Source organism: Myotis nattereri (assembly GCF_964212035.1).
Source record: "Myotis nattereri genome assembly, chromosome: 9".
Lineage (NCBI taxonomy): Eukaryota > Metazoa > Chordata > Mammalia > Chiroptera > Vespertilionidae > Myotis > Myotis nattereri.
In genome coordinates, this window is record NC_138084.1 from 72,170,812 (window position 1) to 72,193,850 (window position 23,039).

At 36.7% G+C, this 23,039-nt stretch overlaps 1 protein-coding gene across 1 annotated transcript in view; it reads right to left on the reverse strand.

Moving 5' to 3' along the window:
• GRIA4 (glutamate ionotropic receptor AMPA type subunit 4) overlaps positions 1-23,039 on the reverse strand; it is a 407,857-nt gene that overhangs the window by 25,118 nt on the left and 359,700 nt on the right. The window contains exon 14 of the mRNA XM_081100459.1: positions 21,120-21,367. Coding sequence (XP_080956585.1) covers positions 21,120-21,367 — 248 coding nt within the window. The remainder of the gene's footprint in view (positions 1-21,119; positions 21,368-23,039) is intronic.

Below are 23,039 nucleotides of genomic sequence, written 5' to 3' on the forward strand. Positions count from 1 at the left end.
ATCAAGATACCAAAGGCGTATTTCACAGAACTAGAACAAATATTCCAAAAATATATATGGGGCCACAGCAGACTCTGAATCTTGAGAAGGAAGAATCATTCTATCTAATATCCAACTATACTATGAGGCCATAGTAATCAAAATTGCATGATACTGGCATAAAAACAGACGTATAGATCAATGGAATAGAATAGAGGGCAGAGAAATAAACTCACACCTTTATAGTCAATTAATAAGGGGGTAAAGATAGTCTATTCAATAAATGGTGTTGGGAAAATTGAAGAGATACATGCAAAAAATGAAACTAGGCCACCTTCTTATAGTGTATACAAGAATAAACTTAAAATAAATCAAAGACTTAAATGTAAGACTCAAAACCTTAAAAATATAGATGAAAACATAGGCAGTAAAATCTCAGACATTTCTGGTAGCAATATTTTTTCATATATGTCTCCTCAGGCCAAGGAAACAATAGAAACAAACAAACAAACAAACGAATAGGACTACCTAAATCTAAAATGTTTTTGCACAGCAAAAGAAACCATTAACAAAATGAAAAAATAATACTCTAAGTGGAAGAACATATTCACCAATGTTGTATCTGGTTAAGGATTAATATCCAAAATTTATAAAAAACTTATACAACTCAACACCAAAAACAAAACAAAGTCCCCCGCCCCCACCACCAAACAATCCAATTAAAAATTGGGCAAAGGTCCTAAATAGACACTTCTCCAAAGAGGACATAAAGATGGCCAATAGACATATGAAAAGATGTTCACTAATCATCAGAGTGATGTAAATTAAAACCACCATGAGATATCACCTCACACTTATCAGAATGGCTATCAGTAAATCAACAAGTATAGATGAGGATGTGGAGAAAAGGGAAGCCTTGTGCACTGCTGGTGGGAATGCAGACTGGTGCAGCCACTGTGGAAAGCAGTATGGAGTTACCTCAAAAAATTAAAAATGAACTGCCTTATGACCCAGTGATTCCACTTCTGTGAATATATTCAAAGACACCCGAAACACTAATTTGAAAGAATGTATATATGCAACCCTATGTTCATTTCAGCATTGTTTACATTGTTTACATTGGAAGCAACCAAGTGTCTATCAATGGATGAGTGGATAAAAAATACAAAACAACCCCCCCACCGCCCCCCCGCCAAAAAAACAACAAAACCCTGTGGTCACTTTACACAGTGGAATACTACTTAGAAAAAAAAAAAAGAAGGAAATCTTACCCTTTGCAACAGCATAGATGAAACTGGAGAGTATTATGGTATGTTAATTAAGCCAGTCAGAGGAAGACAAGTAACATATGATTTCACTCATATGTGGAATCTAATGAACAAAATAAACTAAACAAAATTGAAACAGATTCATAGAGAAGATACTGACAGCTATCAGAGGGGAGAAGGTTTGTGGGGCTGGGTGAAAAAGGTGATTAAGCAAAAGGGATTAAGCAAAAATAAATAAATAAATAAATAAATAAATAAATAAATAACAACCTCAGAGACACAGACAACAGTATGGTGGAAAAAAATTTCTCTGACCCATGATAGTCCCACAATCATAATAGAGAAGAGTTATTCTAATTTGCCAGAAAGGAACTTCACAGGTACTAGCCTCAATTTGTGATCATTCTGCCAGCACATCATGGGTGAGGCTTTTTAAAGTACTGTGTTAAATCAATACAATAACAATTAAAAATAAAACTGTCAAAAATACTTTTAGTTGTGTTTACATAATATTGAGAAAACAGAAATCATTTATATTAAATCATGTAAATTTTGTTTTATTTGTGGTGGCCTTGGGGTGATGTTTGAGATAATATGGATAAAATCTCAACCCGCAAACCAGTTTGTTGTGATTGTCATTATCTGTGATCGAATTATACAAAAGAGGGCTTTGTTTGAAGATAAGACCACAGCTACCTGGATTGTAAAGCGCATTCACTTTAAAAATTGTGATTATTATTCTAAAGTAAAATTTTAAAAATACAAGAACTGGTGGCTGTTGCACTCCGTGACTGTGAGCAGTAATAGACCTTTCACAAGATGCCTCACCTGGACAGCCAGCTGCTGTGTGGACTGCCCCCCGCGCCCCCGTCCCCCCCTCCCCCCTGCCCCCGGCCTGGATTCCTCCATCCTCTAACAGTGATGGCAAACCTATGACATGCTTGTCAGAGGTGACACGCGAACTCATTTTTTGGTTGATTTTTCTTTGTTAAATAGCATTTAATTATATAAAATAAATATCAAAAATATAAATCTTTGTTTTACTATGGTTGCAAATATCAAAAAATTTCTATATGTGACACGGCACCAGAGTTAAGTTAGGGCTTTTCAAAATGCTGACACGCCGAGCTCAAAAGGTTCGCCATCACTGCTCTAGGACCTAGACCAGTGGTCGGCAAACTGTGGCTCGTGAGCCGCATGCGGCTCTTTAGCCCCTTGAGTGTGGCCACAAAGTTTCAATCGCACTGTACGTGCGCGCCCGCACGTGGTATTTTGTGGAAGAGCCACACTCAAGGGGCCGAAGTTTGCCGACCACTGACCTAGACCATGCTCCTTATTCTCTTTATATGATTTCCAGAATTCGACACCATTTTACGGGCCATAGGTCATGTTCCTGCTTTCCATCCTTTGCTGATTCTTAGAAACTTTCAGTAATTGTTTTAAAGAACTAGGACCCTAGAATTTTGGGGTCAAAACGTGCCTTAGAGGTTGTGTTCAGCTTTCTTCTCTTACCGATGTGGTCCCTGGTCTAATGAAAGTTAGGTGACTTGCTCACCAAAGCCCAGCTGAGACCCGGTCTTCTGCCTTCCGCTCCAGTGCTCTTGCCTACAGTGCTAGGATACCTCTGCTTCCTGTCAGTACCATTTCCTGTGCAGTCAAACTATTAATTCACCCCTCCTATGGCTCTCTAAGAGAACTCTTCTTTTTCCTGTGAAGTCTGTTAAGATTGGGCTCATGTATTCCCCCCCACTTGTAAATTGGCAACTTCTGTCCTTTCTGGCTAAATACTCTGTAAGCTGGGATAAAACTTGAAAGGCAGGTCATCTTGTCAACTGATCTCATAATTTTTAAATATTCAAGAAGGAAGTACAGTGGATAAAGTTCTTTAAAAAGCAAGACAAACAATCTATATGATGAATTGATTAGATGGGAACATTCATTTTCTCCCAAGATTAAAACATAATAGGTTTATTCTGATACATACAAGGTTCTTAATGATTTAAATTCTAATCTTTTAGGATATGTAATCATGGATCCCCAAGAATAGCGTTATAAGGAAACTTCAGTATAATGGAGTAGAAACATTTTCACAGAAGAATACAGAAATGTAAAAACAAATAATAAAATAACAAAGCCAATCACAAAAACTCAATCTCATCGTTGAATTTTCATTTTCCCTCCTTTGTTGTAGCCAATTATCCATTAAGAACAGGTGTTTTTTTTTTTCTGAAAAGTGTCTTCCAAATTTATATATTTTCATTACTATTTCACAGGCATCACCTTAGTCAAAGTCTTTATCATCTGAAACAAGAGCCATTGGCTTTCTCAATCCATTCTCAGCTAACCAGTGTCAGAATGACCTTGCCTCTCACCTTGTTTTATAACGCTTTGTCAAAAACCTTCAGTGATTCACGATTGCCTCCAAGATACTAATCTATTCTAATTTTTATGACATGCAAGGCTTCCTAACAATTCAGCTTACACATACCTTTAAAATACTATAATTTCAATATATTTTATTGAGCCAGACATTATGTCAAGTTCTTCATATTCTCATTGAATCTTCATTGAATCCACTTGGCTAGTAAATGGCAAAGGTGGGATTAGAACCCAGGTCTATGTAACACAGATACCAGGCTTTTAAGCACTCTAATTCCCCTAATACAGTGGTTCTCAACCTCCTGGCCCTTTATTTTTATTATTTATTTATTTATTTATTTTTAAAATATATTTTATTGATTTTTTACAGAGAGGAAGGGAGAGGGATAGAGAGTTAGAAACATCGATGAGAGAGAAACATCAATCAGCTGCCTCCTGCACACCCCCTACTGGGGATGTGCCCACAACCAAGGTACATGCCCTTGACTGGAATCGAACCTGGGACCTTTCCGCAGGCCGACGCTCTATCCACTGAGCCAAACCGGTTAGAGCACCTCCTGGCCCTTTAAATACAGTTCCTCATGTTGTGACCCAACCATAAAATTATTTTTGTTGCTACTTCATAACTGTTTTGTTGCTACTGTTATGAATCGTCATGTAAATATCTGATATTTACATTTACCCCTGTGAAAGGGTAGTTCGACCACCGAAGGGGTCGCGAGCCACAGGTTGAGAACCGCTGCCCTAATAGCTCTTCTCTGTCTCCAGCTAGACTACTAGTTTCCTTTTAATCTTAAAGATATTTATTCAGAAATAACTCCAGTCTTATGATAGAATCTTCATCAGGAATTTATTTTACCCCTTAATGTTTCTAAAGTTCTTTTCATTTTCTAGTAATCGCTCATTGACTTATTCATTCAACAAATATTTATTAACTAGTACATCGGAATCTTTTTTATGAGTTTTTTCCTCAGACACTCTAGATTCTTTTTATCTCCTGTTTCTTTAAATGCTCTTTTATCTGCAGCACTCACATTTGCTCTGAGTCATTATTTTACAGTGTTGTCTCTGCATTTATTTTCTCCTTCTTGGAGGACAATGACTGTGTCTTCTGGTACTTTACATTCTCAGTCCTAATACAGGACAAGAATATAGTAGGCATGCAATGACTACATGTAGAGTTGGTACCTCAGTGAGTTAACTTATGGTGCAACTTTTCAAGTAACCTATTAAAGTGAAAGAATAGTGTGTTGGATAATAAAAGGAAACCCTTTGACCACAGAACCTAATGTATTTTGAGAAGAGATTGTATAAAGAGTGTTTTAAAACAAAACAAAATAAAATAAAATCAAAGCAAGAGGCTTCAACACTGTCTATTACATACTAGCAAGAGGGACATAAAAATTACTGGCAGTAGCGACATTATGAATAATGGGAACAATTTGGTCCATCATATACAAAATTTCTAAAGAGGCATTTTAGTGAGATTATAGATAGCTAAAAGAAAGGGACCATCAGTTCAGTTTGTATAGGTGGATAAGGAAAGAATACTAAATGGTAAAATCAAATACAAGTTTGTTGTGACTATCAAGGAAAATCTGATACTTCCAAACTAACTCTAAGATGAAAATTCCCAGATAATATTTTTATAACTCAGTTCTAATCTACTTATGTGCAGCAAATGAAACATATCACATTTAGAAAACACTTCTGTTACTAAATTTACTATTTAGTGTAATTCAGCACGTTTTAGAAATTAAAAATTACATTTATCATCAACAGATATCAAATGCCAACTATGGTTTAACTTTGTTAAGGTATATTTTACTGTGTGTTTAAATATGTATTTAATTCACTAAGTATGTTGAATTAATCTTTAATGCAAATACTTAAAATTTCCCATCAAGTTCTTGAGAGAAAAAATTAAACTTAAAATTTTTCTTTCTTATTTAAGATTTCAGGTTCCTTAGCAGTAGACTAGTACTTTAATATAACAGAAAATATAAAACGTGAAGTATCTTTATTGATTTGTTTCATCTATCTTAACTTCTGGCTTCTATTTTGGTTAGGTGGGAAAATAGCACAAATAAAACAAGAACATTGAGTGATAAAAATAGGTCTTATAGAAATAGGGATTGCTGGCTAAAGCGGCCTTAAAAAGAAACTGTCTGAACCTGCCATTCTAAGGGAGCTCATAACAAGAGAGCCTGGTGCTTTTCTGTTATTCTCTGACAATGGCTGAAGCCTAAGAATTCTAAATCCGTGTATCTTTAAAAATTTTAAGATGATGTCATTCTAAGTGAAACTCAAAGCTGCTTATCTTTGAGAGCATCAGGGCTCATAATCATATTTCAAAACAGAAATATATTCTAACTCTCATTTATTTTTGTTAAACAATTTAAATAGAAAAAAATGACCCAAAGTTTAAATTCTTAAAATAGCCTCACCTACATTTCCTTCTGTTAGTGTTAATGCTAGACATATTATATAGTCTTTCAGTTATTTGTTTCTTATCAGAAGTTGGGTACTTCAATTAGGATGGTATCATTAACCATTGTTAATATACCTAACAAATTGCATGCAATTGATATGAGATCAATACTTTTCCCTTTACTGAACAGCAAAACAAAAATCTACAGTGTTCTTTTTACAAGGACAAAGACACTATGAAACTACCAATTCTTTCCATGGATGAGATACCGTGAAGTATTTTATAAGAATTCAAAGTACTCAACAAATCTACCTGCCAAAACTAATGTTTGTGTGAATATAAAAATCTAACACATAAATATTGTGACACTTTTTAAAATATATATTTATTGATTTCAGAGAGAAAGGGAGAGGGAGAGATAGAAACATCAATGATGAGAGAGAATCATTGATTGGCTGTCTCCTGTATGCCCCCTACTGGGGATTGAGCCCGCAACCTGGGTATGTGCCCTTGACCAGAATCAAACCTGGGACCCCTCAGTCTGCAGGCCAATGCTCTATCCACTGAACCAAACCAGATAGGGTGTGACAATTTTTTTGTTGTTTGATTGCTTAGGCAATCCATACATCTGGCATCTTAAAATTCAGGGATGAAAAAATCAGGAATGAATAATGTGTCTCGAATATATACCATACCTTGCACTAAAGGAATCAGTGAGTGAGAAAGTCAAAATTAGTTTATATTAGACATCTGACAACAAAATGTGTTATCTGCAGGATATTCAGTGCTTAGGTTTCTGGTTTCGTTGACTATTGCAATATAATTATCTAATAGTGTGCGTTGTCATTAAAATCAAGTTTCTATTTCATATGTGTGTTCATATTTCTTCTTTCATATGTCCTCTCATGTATGTGCCTAATCATGTGACTACTATGATTTGTGTTCAGAAGACAGTCGTCTTTAATAAAAAAATATCCTTCTGAGATGATTTTCTTTCATTAAAAACCTCAACAACCCAACTTTAAGGTGCTGCCAAGATGCAAGCAGGTTTGTAACAAAACCACAGAACTGTGTTTCTGAAAGATGATTACTATTTATTGGCAATAAATTGCCTGAATTCTCCCTCTTTCTTGCATATTTCTTCTTCTTAAAATTTTCTTCTTCTTGAGCCCTAATTGTCTCGGTTATCTGATCCAAAGTTTTTCTAAAATTTTCTAAAGTCACACAAGGTCTAGCCACATTGGAGGACAATGACAACAAAGAACTGCATCTGAGTAAAATCTGAAAGCTGGTCCCTTCATAATCCACCTGGTCCACCTTTCTTCCGATATTTCAAATTCCGGATGCTTTTTAATTTACCTAACTTGTTTATCACCTTGGTTTTCTCCCTTATAGAAGGGCAATTTGAAATAGAGTACCAAAGGCAGGGAATACTGATGATTTCCACAAACAACATAAAACATGAGAGATACAATGGAACCCATTAAACGCAATAACAGAGGTCTGGGAGGATGATCTATAAGCATGAAGAAATACTGCTCAAGACAATATTACTTCCTTTTTCTTTTTCTTCAAAAAAATACTTTTATTGATTTCAGAGTGGAAGGGAGAGGGAGAGAGAAATAGAAACATCAATGATGAGAGAATCATTGATCAGCTGCCTCCTGCACGTCCCCTACTGGGGATCGAGCCCACAACTTGGGTATGTGCCCTGACTGGGAATCTAACCGTGACCTCCTAGTTCATAGGTTGACACTCAACCACTGAACCATGCTGGCTGGGCTCTTATCTTTTTCTAATCCCAGTTTTCATACGGTACCTTAAAATCTCGTTAAATTTATACAACTTCACGCCAAAGGTCTAGCCTAATTACATTTAAAATTATATATTTATATAGCTCTGACTGTATTATTCCAAAAATAATAAAATTTTATATTATTCAAATTATGTCAGCTGATTCTTTCAATAACAATTTCTTTGCAATGATATCTTTTTAATAGAAATACTTAGGATTTTCATTTTAATATTTTGAAACCCCATTACCCTATTATGATTTGTCAGTTACTATCCATATTCTACATATAGGGAAGTGAACAGCTGATGACAATTTCCTAAGGCTTATGCAGTAATCTAATCTTTGAAGGAAGACTGTTACTGGTATCTAATGATGATGGAAAATATAAATGCATTAGCATATAACTGATATAACTTGTGAGAAGGTTTTATTTTTTCCTGCTATAACATTTTTAAGTGGATGTTCAAGTAGCTATATGCACAGGTAGCAAGCTGGTTTCCTAATGCTGGTGGGTTACAAAATATAAAGGTATAAAGAAGAAGGAATTAAAAAAACAAGTGGGGGAGGGGTTTCCTTCAAAGGGATGGAACCCATTCTTTTGAAAGAAAACTCCCCTCTTACCTTGGTCCTGGAGCTGGTTAGTTCTCCTCTGTCCTCCTCCTAGGGGAGAAATACCCAAAGTTAAACAATAATAGAACATGGTCTTGTATTAAAGTCAAGTTCAGTTCTGGCCAACCCCTTCCTCAGGTCTCACAAGACACTACCAACTGCCTGATATACTGGGACATTCATGGAATTGAACTTAAAATCCATTTTTAAGGATTAAGCCAAAGGGGAATGAACATTAGCTGTGTGAGGGGAACAAATTGTCTGCTTTTCAATCAGTCTATTTGTCAAAGCTTCAATAAATGGAAGACTGACTAAGAGCAGGGGACATCATGGAAGGGCATAGTTTGGGGACGTTTTATCAGTTGGAGTGAACCCTGGGGGTGTCCTGGGAGTGCCTTAGGGAGGAAGCATGCTGTATGATTTCAGTCCATCTCCCTGATGTTCCTTGTGTCTTCTGAGAGTAAAATGATAGCGCTACAGGCAACAACATGTTTGGAGCAGTACTACATCTGATAGGAACAAGAAGTAGTGTAAAAATGAAAAAGAGATCTAAAGGGTGATTAGTAAGTCTGGGAGATGCCATGTGCTTGTTTTACTTTTTAAACTAGGGAATCCCAGGTAGTATAAAGGTGAGATTTTTATTTTTATTTTTTTTATTAATGAGTCTATCTAACCGAGACTCCTAGTGTCTTTGGAGAGAAACAAGGCAACGCAGTGAAAGGAGCATGCATTTGGGAATTAAAACAAAAGTGGGCTTCTGTTCCAGCCCTGTCACTTATGAGCTCAATGCCCTGAGCATCGCCCGTCCAGCTGAAGCTAGTAGCACCAATGTCACATTGTGGGGGATATATATTCATATACTTAAGCTTGGTATGTAGTAGTTATTAAATTTTATTCCCTTTTGCCTTACATGGACTCTGAAATACTTTGAAATACTTTGTGTCTTTTGAAACTACTGTCTAATTGAGCTTTGAGTCAGTTCCTAGTTACCCTTTGGCATAATTTCAGAGATTAGCAACTGGCTCCCATAAAAATATAACATACCAGACAATTGATTGAATTCCGTGAGACATGAAGGAAAGTGGAGACCAAGAATGAGCCCGAACCCATACAAGATCATGTGCTATTGTTATTTAACTTTGGGTAACTTATTAAAATTCTTTATCAAGTAAAATGACATCAGGTGAGAAAATGGATGTACTTTGGAACCTTGGGTTGTCACAATATGTTCCAGAGATGTCAAAATGAATGATGTTGTAATCATTACTTTAATGGCCATTATGAAAATGTGCAGGGAAAAAACACTATGGCAGATTCTATGTTATACTGCTATTACTATTACCATCTGTTTAGTGTTATATTCATCCTAGAACTTTATTCAGCTTGAAGTTACATAATAAAACTCCTCCAACTACAAACATATATGGTTTCCCTCATGTTCTTCCTTGGGTGGGAACTTTGATTTCATCCACTATCTTGAATGGATAGTCTAACAATGGCTTTTTTGGTAAACTAGCCTTTTATTAAGTGAACTATAAATTCCAAAGAATATGTACAGAAATAGAGCATTTTCTTTTTTTTTTTCCCTGAAACAAATACATTCAGAAATTGTAAAGCTGTGCTATTAATGAAAAAAAAAAAGAGTAAATTGTGTTTTATGAAACACCTACTTCATTGATGGGAACCACTTATATGACAGAATTTTGAAGGAAATATCTTTATCTTCTGAAATGACCTGAGAATCTGAGTAAGATTAACTGTGCACACTGCCTGTCTTCATGCTTCAGGGCATAACACGATTGTTATTTGTGATGCGGAAAAATGGAACAGAAATTAAATGGTACTGAAGTTGTTGGTGAAATTATGGTGCTCTTTAAAACCACCCTCTCAAGTGTGACATTGAAACACCATAGGATACCACATTATATGGATCACTTTTTATCATATATAAACATGGAAATACGTTTTATTCTAAATAAATCAAACCAAGCCCTTCTCCATGCATGTGCTTTTGCTGTGTTATTCTCCTTTTTCCATGCATTTTGTCAGATTGGTACCTTGCCAAAAGTTTGATGTTGGTATATAATTTTAGGTGTCTCTATGTATAGGCATCCAAGACTTGTGTCTGTCTCTAGTTCTGTGGTTTTTACAGGGAAGTGCTTTCCTTAAATACCTTCCTGTTTCACAAAGTAGACAAACTGTGACAAAAGCAGGTATTCACTGAAGAAGTGCCTTATTTAATTCCCAAACCAGATGAGCTTCTGTTGCAGTTCTGGGAGTGAATTTACCCAGTCTTATTGTCTGCAACTTCAAAGGGGTATAAGAGAATTTTTCCCCCCCTAAAGATAGTTCAGGGCCTGACTCAGAATCTCAGACTCTCAAAGTGGGAAGGGCATGTAGATGGCACTGTCTCCGTGTGGTGTCTCAGAGATGGTCAAAGCCCTTCTACTGCTACATGAACAACTCTAATTGTTGGGGATCATAACCAACTTTCTCCATTTGTTGGACCAGTTTTTTTTTTTTAACTTTTAAAATATATTTCTTTATTGATTTCAGAGAGGAAGGAAGAGGGAGAGAGAGAGACAGAAACATCAATGATAAGAGAGAATCATTGATTGGCTGCCTCCGGCATGCCCCCTACTGGGGATCTAGCCTGCAACCCAGGCATGTGCCCTTGTCTGGAATGGAACCTGGGACCCTTCAGTCCAGAAGCCGACACTCTATCCACTGAGCCAAACCAGCTAGGGCTGGACCAGTTTTAATTGTAAAATCTTTCTTTCTACTGACCTAAAATCTACCTCTGCGTAATTTATTCAACTTTCCAGGTTTTTAATTTAGTTTTTAATATAAATTAAACATTACAGTTTCTTGAGTTGTATATGGGTTATTTTCAACATGCTTGGATATTATCAGTGTTGCTGAAATTAAAGCACGGAAGAATGACAAAACTGTTTAGTAAGTTTTTAAACTGTATTTATATTAAAAACATTTTTTTTTCTTTTCCCATAAGAGCACTGGAGAGAGTCAGAAGATCTCAATTCTAATCTCAGCTGTGGGTCTGTGGGCAAGTCACTTAACATCTCTAGTTGATAATGCCTTCCTCTATAGCAGAATGGCATTACAAGAGGGTTAAAAGGAGTTGGGAACAAATATGTATGGAAGTGGTTTGAAAGCTATAATGCTATACTGTTAATATTATTTCTTCACTTAAGAAATATACTGCTCAGTATTTTTTAGCATTCCATGGTAAGCCGAGTTTAAATATTATCTCATAAAAGTGAACATATTAAAGAAACATTAAATTATATATTAACTGATTCTTTGCTTTATATGATATTGTTATTGCAATGTATAATAGAAAGCAACTTATTTTTTTCCACCTATTCCCTCTACTTTTTACTCTGGGAGATGATCTGAGGTCAACTTTTCTTGGATTCTACTTACTTCCATTTACCTACAAGTAGCCTCAAGGTTAGGGTACTGACTTGGCCCTAGATGCTTTCATTTAAGTTTTCTATTTCTCATTTTTTTTTAACATTTAATTTTTATTTTAAAGGCACCAGCAACACAGAACAGCTGTAGTTGCTGATAATGCTTTTATGAGTTTGTTTTTTGTGGTCCTAGTTGCAAATGCTTGAAAAGAGGGACTAGGGGCTGGGGACCCAATGATGTGGTCTCCTAGTTATTAATAGGATGTTGACTCTTTACCGTTTCAGAAAAGATGTTGAGAAGTTGTGTATCTTCCAGCCCAAAATATAAAACAGCTAAGGTTTTAGGACAGCAGAGACCTGCCTCCTAGATCAGTGGTTGGCAAACTCATTAGTCAACAGAGCCAAATATCTACAGTACAACGATTGAAATTTCTTTTGAGAGCCAAATTTTTTAAACTTAAACTATATGGGTAGGTACATTGTTATTAACTTAATTAGGGTGCTCCTAAGCTGGCCTTTGCTAAAAACGTCCTCAATCTGATTGAGGTATGTTCGCTGAGGTCGACCCCTCCAACTCTCCCATCCACACTCATCTTGTATACTTGTTTCAGATAGACGAGTGTGGATGAGAGAGTTGGAAGGGGTCGACCTCAGTGAAGGTACCTCAAAACAATGTACCTCCCCCTCGCTGTGTATCCCGCGGCCCGCCTGCACCGCATTTCCCATGGCCCGACCAACTGACACCCCCCACTTCTTCTAACGCCACTTCTTCAAAATAGACTCGCCCAGGCTGAAAACCGACTACTGCACATGGGCCATGAAGTTTCAATCGCACTATACGTGCACGCCCGCAAGTGGTAATTTTGTGGAAGAGCCACACTCAAGGGGTCAAAGAGCCTCATGTGGCTCGCGAGCCGCGGTTTGCCGACCACTGTCCTAGATCATTCTTGACAGTTTCATACATTGTGCATGAAGTAACAATGAAAGAGGCCACACATGCTTACAGTTTCTCTGAAAGTGAGGAGCTCTGTGTGTCACATTTGTTTGATTGACTCCAATTTAATTCTTATTTTAGACAACTCCCAAATATTTAACACTTAGAGAAAACAGACTGAATTTTTAACATTTCTGTAAAACAATTATTTGTGTGTCAATTTCTTCATTGAGAATCTCAGGGAAAAAATTTGAACTAAATAAAATCAAATTTATTTCAACGTGATGTGATGTGATATTTAAAATGATAATATTTAAAGATCATATCATGGTCAGTGGTATTTAAAATGATAGATTTCTCCCACACTTCAGTATTATACATTTGGAAAGACAGACTTGATTATAGGAATATTTTTAGGCTTTAATTCTCGTCATTGTTGAGTTGTGGGATATTAGAGGAGCATTTTGAAGTGGTTTCACAATGTTTTGAAAGTGTATTTCATTCTGTGGATGAGTCCTAACACTGATTTTGGGGTTTTTAGAAAGCATGGAATCTGTCCATTTAAAATAAACTACTTTTAATCATGAAAAAGACTTTTCTGCTATTAAAGAGGATATACTATGTGCTCACAGTATTTACAACTTCTGTTAGTATAATTATTATTTATCAAATATTCTCATGATCAATGTAATGCTTGCTCTAGAAGGCTTGGGGCCAGGGCTGGGGAGTTTGAGAGCCAAATGGTGATTTGCTATTCAGGTGTGGCCAATTGCGTGTAATGCTATGTTTGTGGCACTGTTATCTCAACTGTATATTATTTCTTTCTGAAAACAGAGATATAGGACTGATTTAGTGGGGCACAATTAAAATAAATGAGCTACTTTTCACAGCTAAATTAAAATAAAATATAATTATAAACCAGGATCTTCACTATTTCTCCAGCTCTTCCCAAGTGACTGCCAAACATTTTATTTTCCTTTTCTTAAACGTGAATCATAAACCGGTCACATCTTGGCTGATATTATATTTAGACACAAAAGGAAGCTAATCATTTCTAAGTTGCAGTTGTAGATGAATGGTTTCTTATATGCCATGCTGAAAGAAATGGATACATTTTCATTTTTATGGAAAACTACTATTTACTTGTGATGTACTAAGTAGATGTTTATCACTAATATAAAACTGCATTAAAGCAACATCAGATACAACTCTACATTTGGGAATATATTACATCTCCATAATAAAGTGAGCTTTATAGTATTTTATTGTAGGTATTTTGGAATTTTATGGTAAATCTGATTTCCACACTCTCTCCAAAGTCCTCTGTGTGTTTTTCTAATATAGATTCTAAAATATTCTTCACATTACTAACTGTTCCACATATGAAGACCTCCCTTCTTCCCTCTCTTCGCAGCCCCTCCCCACCCTGCCTCCACATTCCCAGCTAAGAGAGCCCTGGGACAATAAGGAGTAGGAATCTACTCTGCATGAGTGTCATGTTTCTCTTCTCGCTCCTACCAAACTGTTCAGAGTAGAACGAGTTATGTAAGAGTTACGATCTCTCTGAGATCTTTAATGGCTCCTCCCTCTGCAGCAGCCTGTGCTGAGGCCTGCCAAGTGGTAATTTTCCTACTGTCCTTCCCTGGAGAATAGGATCCTACAAAAACAACAACAAAATCCCCTGATTGTTTGACCTTGCAGCTGTTCTGGGGATAAATTTACAGCTACTCCTAAGCTAAATAAAGATGATTTTATAGTTGTTAAGTTCAAAGGCATTTACTGCCTATAGAAGTCATGGTCCTGTAGCCCGAGGTCTTATAGGGAAGAACATTAATCTGACGCATTTTCTTTACTAATTGAGTATTGACAGAGCCAAAGAGTAGTCGGTCGAAAGCTACATTACGCACAGAGGAAGCAAAACAACCTTTTTTTTTTTTTAGCACTTAAATATTGGCTCAGAGAATGCAGAATATGAGGAAATGGAGGCAAAGCCAATAGATTGCTTTGAATACCTGGACTTTACCTTCCTATAAGGTATCTTACTTACTGCTCTTTCTAGATTTCAGCATTGCTGGGGCCCTGGCAGGGGTGTGTGTTTCTTCTCTAGCTCTGGTGTTTTTAGCTTTAGTTTTAGAAACCACATCTGGGTTTTTCTATCCACTAGCACAGAAAGGGATAGAAATGCCCAGAACCCTCATGCACTTGCTTTGCTATTCTTTTGTGTTCCCCTTTTAACCTGATCACTAGCACTGCAATTGCTTCTGAAAACCATTCATCTCATGAGCTGGACTGTAAAGATGGAACCTGTCTAGTTACTAGACATGTGGCAGGAAAAACACTTAAATACACTGCTAATGTAGACATAAGCCCAACTACAGCACATTTATTACATATCAGATTATGAACGTTGGTCTTAGATACAACTTTATGTTTCCTGAATACACTTTGCATGCGTCAAGGCTGCTTGACTTGGTTGGGTATGGGTTCTGCATCACATTGGTTGCCTGTTGACACTGAATTAATTTGAATTGTTTATAATGTAGATATTCTTTTGGCAGATTATTTTATCTTTATGGAATTTGTTTACAAGCAGTTATGTGGAATTAAAGAACAATAGTTTAGGCTTTTCTTAGAGCTATCAGAGTTGAAATTTTGTCTTAGGTCTTTCATCAAATCAGGTTATGAGAGCTTAAACTATCAAACTTCTTTTGCAGCAGTTTTATCTTATTCAATTTGATTCTCCTGAAGTGATAGAAACTAAAATGGCCACAAATCACTGATTTTCTTAGGCAAGTTACTATAACACAGCTTCTTAGCCGAATGATGAGAACGTACCATAGCTACACATTGAATTTAGAAACTTTCCAACCATGGTGTTACCTACAGTATTCAAGCACCCCCAGCGTGAACAACTTAAAAACGACCTGGTGAGTGCTCAGTTAGAACGCAGAAACTACCTGTTTAGTGAATTGGCAAATGAATAAAGAGCAATCAAATCAGTTTTTTTTCCTAGTAGGAAGAATGGCAAAAATGAATAATAATGCCCAGTGAATCTTAAAGAAATGTAGAAAATGCAACTTTCCCTCCCTTTTTCATGGGGAACGGTAATTTCAATAATCTTTTAGTTGTAGGAAAGAGCTTGATGAAAAATCTAGATTTCAAATGGTAGTGGAGAGTTTTGTTTCCTACTGTACTCAAACTCTAGAAAGGAAAGGAGGAAGCATGTGGATTCTAGAGGAGCTTATTTTCCTCTGGGACACATGTAGCACTGACACCTTTACCATGTGACACCTCAGTTTGTGAATGCAAAATACTTGCTTCACACAAAAAACATCGCATCTCTAATAGCAAACTGGGAAAGTGTTGAAGCATGTCACAACCAGGGATTGTGTGTAATTTTGTGGGTGTATGCTGAAAGGTACAATTAATTTGTGTGTGTGTGTGTGTGTGTGTGTTTTCTAATTCCCTAGCCCAATAGACTACATTCCAGAACATATTGGGATTAAAAAAAACCATTAGGTTATCTGTAGCACCTTTTAATATGGAACCAAGAAAAATGAAGTATATTCACAAGCAAAAACATATCTCTTTCTATAATAGTTTTAAAAAATTGTGTACAAATCACCTGCAACTCATTTTCAGAAAACAAATTAGAAGTTTATTCACTTTGAGGACAAGTGCTGCTCAGTAATATTAAGTACTCAGCTTAAAAATATGTAATTTTATGTTTTTGTAGTGTCTACATTAAGTATCAATAGTTGACTTGTTATGCCCCCAAAATACTACAGTTTTATTCTTGCATACTACATTCAGAGAAACACTTTTTCTAAACCTTCCAAGTATACTTGAACTGATGACTAAATATGTCTCATGGGAAAGTGGTTCCTTAGGGATAATATATTTTTCATACATAAATTTGATTATTAAGTTTAATACACCTGTCCTAACAACTCCTTCAAAGTCCAACTCCTACAGAGAACTCTACTTGCCCTGATGCAGATCTAGATGCGGGCCAAGGGTCCTATGAGGGCAGGGATTGTGTTAAGCACTGAAAGAAAGAGTCCAATGAAAGCTGTGCTATTTTAATCTCATTCTTAGTACTTCTTCCTCCTGCTACCCTATTACTTTGGGGCCCTGATTTGCTTCTTGTAAACTAAGGGGGATGTGTCTGGTTTCAAAGAGACAGCTCACACTGCCATGGGTTCCTGCTGCTGGGCGTCAGCAAGTCCCATGGACTTCACTTTTTTCCAGACCAATTACTGATCGAGTTCTTTTGGAACTGTTTTCTTTTTGAAACGCCATTTTTTTTGGAGGGGTGTGTGACAGAACATTTGTCTTATTTTAGACACAGTCCCACAAACATCTTTAGAGAAGGCAAAATTTGAACAGAAATTGTAGGAGACTAGTTTTTTAAAACTTGGCTTCAGTTATTAGGTTCAAGTATACAAAACCCTACAAAACTTCAGGGGAAGTCTCATATATGATTCATGCTTTGACCCCTGGCGGAACTTGCAGATACTAGATACCACGCATGTCTTTAAATGGGGTATTCTCATCTAACAACTACTTAATAGTCAGTGAATCGGCATTAACTAAATTATGATTCACTCCAAACAACCTTCATCAGTGTTATTTATTGCATAGTAAAGTCAAGAGCATAGTATCTGTATTACAATATAGATAAGATAGTAAAGAGAGTATTTTGATAGTAAAATATAAAAATTTACTATGCAATAAGTACTATAGTACGGTAGATATTTGTACCATAGCAAAATTTATAGTAAAGTCAAAATAAACATACTCCCTCTTTTATCTAAACTTTACATTCCATTGCAATGCCAACCTTTCAACATTTCTCAGAGTGAGAAAGGTTTTCACAAGTGTTTTGGAGTGCCTAGGGTATTGAAGAAGGGATGGGAAGAAAGGCCATGGCATTGACAGGTGTATAAATTACACTGTGCATGTGGAAAGAAGATTCAAGAGAAATACCAAGGCATGGAGATAGTTGAGAGATAATATAAAAGAAGAGATTTACTCTTTTTTGTACCTCAAGAACTGAAAGAAGTTTTTAGAAGGTAACTTGAAAAATAAATAATAAAGACAGTAAGATCTAAGTTCTTTCACTCCTTGATATTTATAGCTTATAGGTACATTTACTTGTAATTATCTCCTTTTTTTTCTATGGGAATCTATAGATGCTAAGTTTAACTGCATCGATATACCTGGCATCATTTTATCACCTAAAAATTAGCGAACTTATGTCAAAGTTCAATAAAACAGTAATTTCTGAGCATAGTTATTGACCTTCTGGAACTGAGAACTATGATAACTCAATCATTTAACATTTTATCGTGTATGCCCAGCAATCACTAGTCTGAAATAAAGTATCTTTGGAAAATAAAGAACTCTGTATATTATTATCTGTCATAAAGTGGGTGCTGGTCATCACTATTGTACTATTTTTAACACAGTCACAGATATGCTCTCTGTGATGATCCTGATTGCATTTGTTTTAAAGTCTACATTAAAACCCAAGTCCTGATGTTCTTTCCTGATTTTATAGCACACTTTTTCTCTTTTCTGAAGGATTTCGATTAAACAGTAAGGTCTAGACATTTAAAACACTCTTGACCAACAGAAGATTGCTAGTTATTCTCCGATTAAGCTTACATAAAGGATGAATTACTGTTTTCCTTTTCTTAAAGTCTCAGGTTGCCTAATGAATCAAAACAGCAGAGCTTGTGAGAAAACCATAATTAATGACAAGGAAACACACAAGCCTTATGATATCCATAGCTATCAACCTAAAGACCTGGCTAAAGAAGATAGATCCTATAGGAAAACAGACTTAGTCTGTACTGAGCAGATAAGGCAAAGAGGTTTCAAGGCACTCTTAAAGCAGGTATGCATGCTCTCTGGATCGTGCTCTGATGGACACAATTATTTTAAATTTGCTTCTGAAAACTAAATCATTTATTCAGAAGGTGCCTCTTAGTCCATCTTTATATCAGTTTGCACTTTTATAACTGAGGGATCATAGTCAAATAAGAATGAGAATTTAAGCTTAATGAGCTTGTTGCTTAGCTGAGCTGGGAGTGGGGGAGTGAGGAGGTGGGGGGTTAGGTGAATGGGGATTAGCCTTCAGTGTCGTTCCAGTGTTCTCAAAGACAGGACAAAATGACTGTGGTTTTGGCATGCAGGGGCCAGCTTGTTCAGGAAATTGTGGCATGCATAAAACAAAGCTCATAAACAAAGTCTCTATCCAGGAAGCGGAGCTTAACAATGGCCTCATTAACAAGATCCAGGGAAGGGCAGGAAAAGAGGAGGAAGCCAATAGCTGATTATTATACAGTTCTAGACAGATGAAGCCCTTCAGCTTCTCCCCAAACAAGCCCTGTAGTGTGGATTTGACAAAGTGGCACATTTAAGAGGGAACTCTTGCCATCAATGTGAGTCAGGCCATCAATGCGTATCTGAAGGCCAAATTCAGTCCCTGGAACTTGACTTTATCAGTAGACACAAGACAGAGGACAAGGCAGCTACATCCACAGAGAATTAATTAAGAGCCAAAGCAACACCCAGTGAATGGAATCAATAGTCTGAGCGCTGATCTACATATGAACCACCATTGCTCTCTCCTCTTCCATTTCTTTTAAATTACTTACACTAAGATGCTCTTATAACTGCTACTTAAATAAAAATTTATTTGCTACTTGGCCTCATTGAATTTACATATATTCGTATCGTATTATATAAAACACACCCTCAAAGATCAACCCCCTTGGTGCCTGCTGAAGCTCCTGAATGGTTGAAGTCTTTGGGGCAGTGATGGATAATTTGTTTGGCTTTCTCCCTGCACATTTCTCTAGTTCTATTTGGAGGGATGGTCACATAAACCTGCCTTCAGAATTGCCAAAGTCCACATCCAAATTTATCTTCACTGGCTGATTTTGTCCTACCTTCTTTTAAAATGGCCCCTTATGAACATACCATCAAGCCCCTCACTAATCATGACTGTGTAGCTTGCAAAAAACAGAATATTGGTTTAGTACCCCCTTTCCAGCAGTAGCATTTGTTTCTTATATTTGTCCCAAATCCTCCTCCGCCCAACACAAATATCCAAAACACATTGCAGTTCCCTCTTTGAAACCAATGAAAACAATCTCATATTTTTTATGTTGTGTGCATCCCTGCTGGGCAATAGCACAAGTCTCATTACCTTCATTTTTCAAAGGCTTACCAGGGACACCATTTTTCAAGACCAGGTTCTTGGTTAAGTCCTTTAGAAAAGATTCTGATTTCTTCTTGAATCTGTATCTGTGCTTTGCACGAATCTCTCCTAAGCTGCACTGAGACCAGAGTAGTTTGTCAGTCATCACTTTTGACTCCAACTTTGCTCTAGCCCCAGCAATTCAACAGCAGCCTTTATTCCGTCAGGAAAATAGGAAACTCTGCCTCCTGGACATAAACATGTGCATTCTCTATGTCCAGGACCAAAAGGGTGAAAAGGGCAGATTTCACCAGCATTTCCTTAAGAATGAAGGTCTCACTTTTAACACATGTGGGTTATCTACATGTGTGATCATGTGTGATGTTTTGCTCATGAATCACACTTTAGGGGTTTATGTGTGAACAGTTTTGGATTGCCATTGGACCTCATTTTACAGATCTTACTTACACCACACTCTCTTTGCAAAAAGGTGAGAGTATGACTTGAGTAAGCACCATAAAATCAGAGCCCAGTTTTCCTTCTGATCATGGTTGCATTTTTAAATAGATCTGATTACAAAGTTAGCACCAATACAACCTCAGGATAATCTAAAATATAATGATGTCATAATAAATGAAACATTGAAATGGAAAAAAAAGTGGTTTGCTACAAAGAGGTGGACGTCTTCTTACTCAAAAATTAGTAGGCAGGCATAATTTAAAAAAAAATGATAACATGTAGAATTATTACTGATACAATGAGAGTGTAGGTTTTAGTGGCCAAAAAAAGTTGATGAGATATAGAAGCATTTGCTACCCATGTTTTAGGCCCACTGGAAGCAGCTAGTGTTCAACCAGTTTGGTTTTTATATGGCCTTAAAAAAATATGCGTCAACTATGATTACTCTAAATTTTTTTTAAAAAATTACCTGATTGTTGATCAGAAATATGAAATGGAGAAAAAGAAAACAGATAAACAAACATACCATGTTCACAAACAAAACAAAAATAATTCTCTCAGGGACATCAGGGAAGGTGGAATACTATAACAACACATGTTATATTGTTATACTATTCCACCCACCTTAATGAAGAACCCTTGGGCGTTGCTACTCCATAGCCTTTCGAATCCAGATTTCCTCCCACTTTCATCGTGTCACAGGGCTTTCGCTGCTCGATGTACTCATTCATAGTGGATTCCAGGAGAAAGGCAAATTTGCCCTTGGACTTGCGGACTCGAGCTACGCCCTCCGCGGTAGTCCTCGTGAACACAGACGGCTCTGCTGATCGCATGTAGGTCCACATCTTTTCATACACTGCTATTTTTGATCTCTGGAGGAAACGAAAATAAAATTAAATACAGGAAAGAAGCAACGAGAGGCTAATGTTGGCAGAACCAAGATAAGGATGAAAACTTTCAGTACTTTTCCATTGCCCTCTAACTCCAATTTGCTGTAATACCATTATTTTACAATTAGAAAACAGCCTTTTAAAACTATTTAAGAAAACCATTGAAATGACATTTAAAAGTGTTATTTGAAGAAGCTGTTATTTCTTGTCAGAATAATGATTCTATTCAAGTGCTTAAAGAACAACTTATTATTTTTAAATTCAGAATGTTATAAAGAGAGCTGAACATTTAAAATCATGTTTTGTATCACATTCATGGTAAATTTGAAAAGGACCAAGTAAGATTTAATTTTAGCTTTGTAAAATACCTTTTAATACTGTACTTGAATTTTAAGAAACTAGAGGCCAGGCACACGAAATTCATGCACGGGTATGGTCCCTAGGCCTGGCCTGTGATCAGGGCCATCTTCCCAGGCTGCCTACAGCCGGCCCTGCCCTCCCCCACCCCCCGCCCCCAACCGCCACCCACCCGATTCCCTGTTTTTCAGAGATCAGACGAGATTGGGCGCGTTCAGGGTGGTATGGCCGTAGACGGTTCCCTGTTTTTCCATCAGGTGACGGGAGCCTGCCAGCCAGGGAAAGGGACTGAGAGGTGGTCAGTGTGCCTCACAGTGACTGGTTGAGCAGTCGTTCTGCCATTAGGGTCAGTTTGCATATTTCCCTTTTATTATATAGGATAAGGAGACTTGTTATATTACTTTTTAAACCCTATTTCATGCCTCAAAGTTTTAATGAAAACCATTCATATATATAAGATGTATATAAAAAGTGCAGTCTAGCCTGGCTGGTGTTGCTCAGTGGTTGAGCTTGACCCATGAACCAGGAAGGAGGTTATGGTTCAATTTAAGGTCAAGGTACATGGCCAGGTTGTGAGCTCAATCCCCAGTAGGGGACATGCAGAAGGCAGCCCATTGATGATTCTTTTTTACCATTGATGTTTTTATCTCTTTCTCCTGCTCCCTTCCTCTCTCTGAATCAATGAAAACATGTATTATTAAAAAAAGTGCAGTCTATATCAAGTTGTTGAGCACAAGGGGACAAAAACCACTGTAGTGTACAAACCAAATATCCCTTTTACAAGAATAAAACTCTAGGTCTACCAAAACATTTTTAGACTTTTCTCAACAAAATCTCCAAATAGAGCTCCAAATAGTTTAATTTACATTAAACTTTAAAGAGAAGTGATTCTTGTTTTCCCACTTTGTATTTTGGAGAGTTAGTCATTCGAATTCCCTGATTTCAGCCAAGAAACATTTATTTTTGCCTATTTCGATTCTATCTACATTACCACCACCACTTAATTTATCCAGATCTGTTTGCTAGTATTTGCATTCATTTGGAATTTTTTCATCCACAGAGACATTTAAATGTGAAAATATATACAAATAAACTCGAATGTCCCCAATGGATATATTTGATAAGATAGAAAAGGCTGACTCCTTTTTGATGTTTGATATTACAATATCATACCCAGACTTTCATCTGGTGTAATTGCATTTGTTCAATAACAAGGTGCTAAAATTTTGTATTTGGATCCAAATGAAAAGTAATGTAGAATTCATTCAGACTTAAATCTATGCAAGAGGCTAGATCC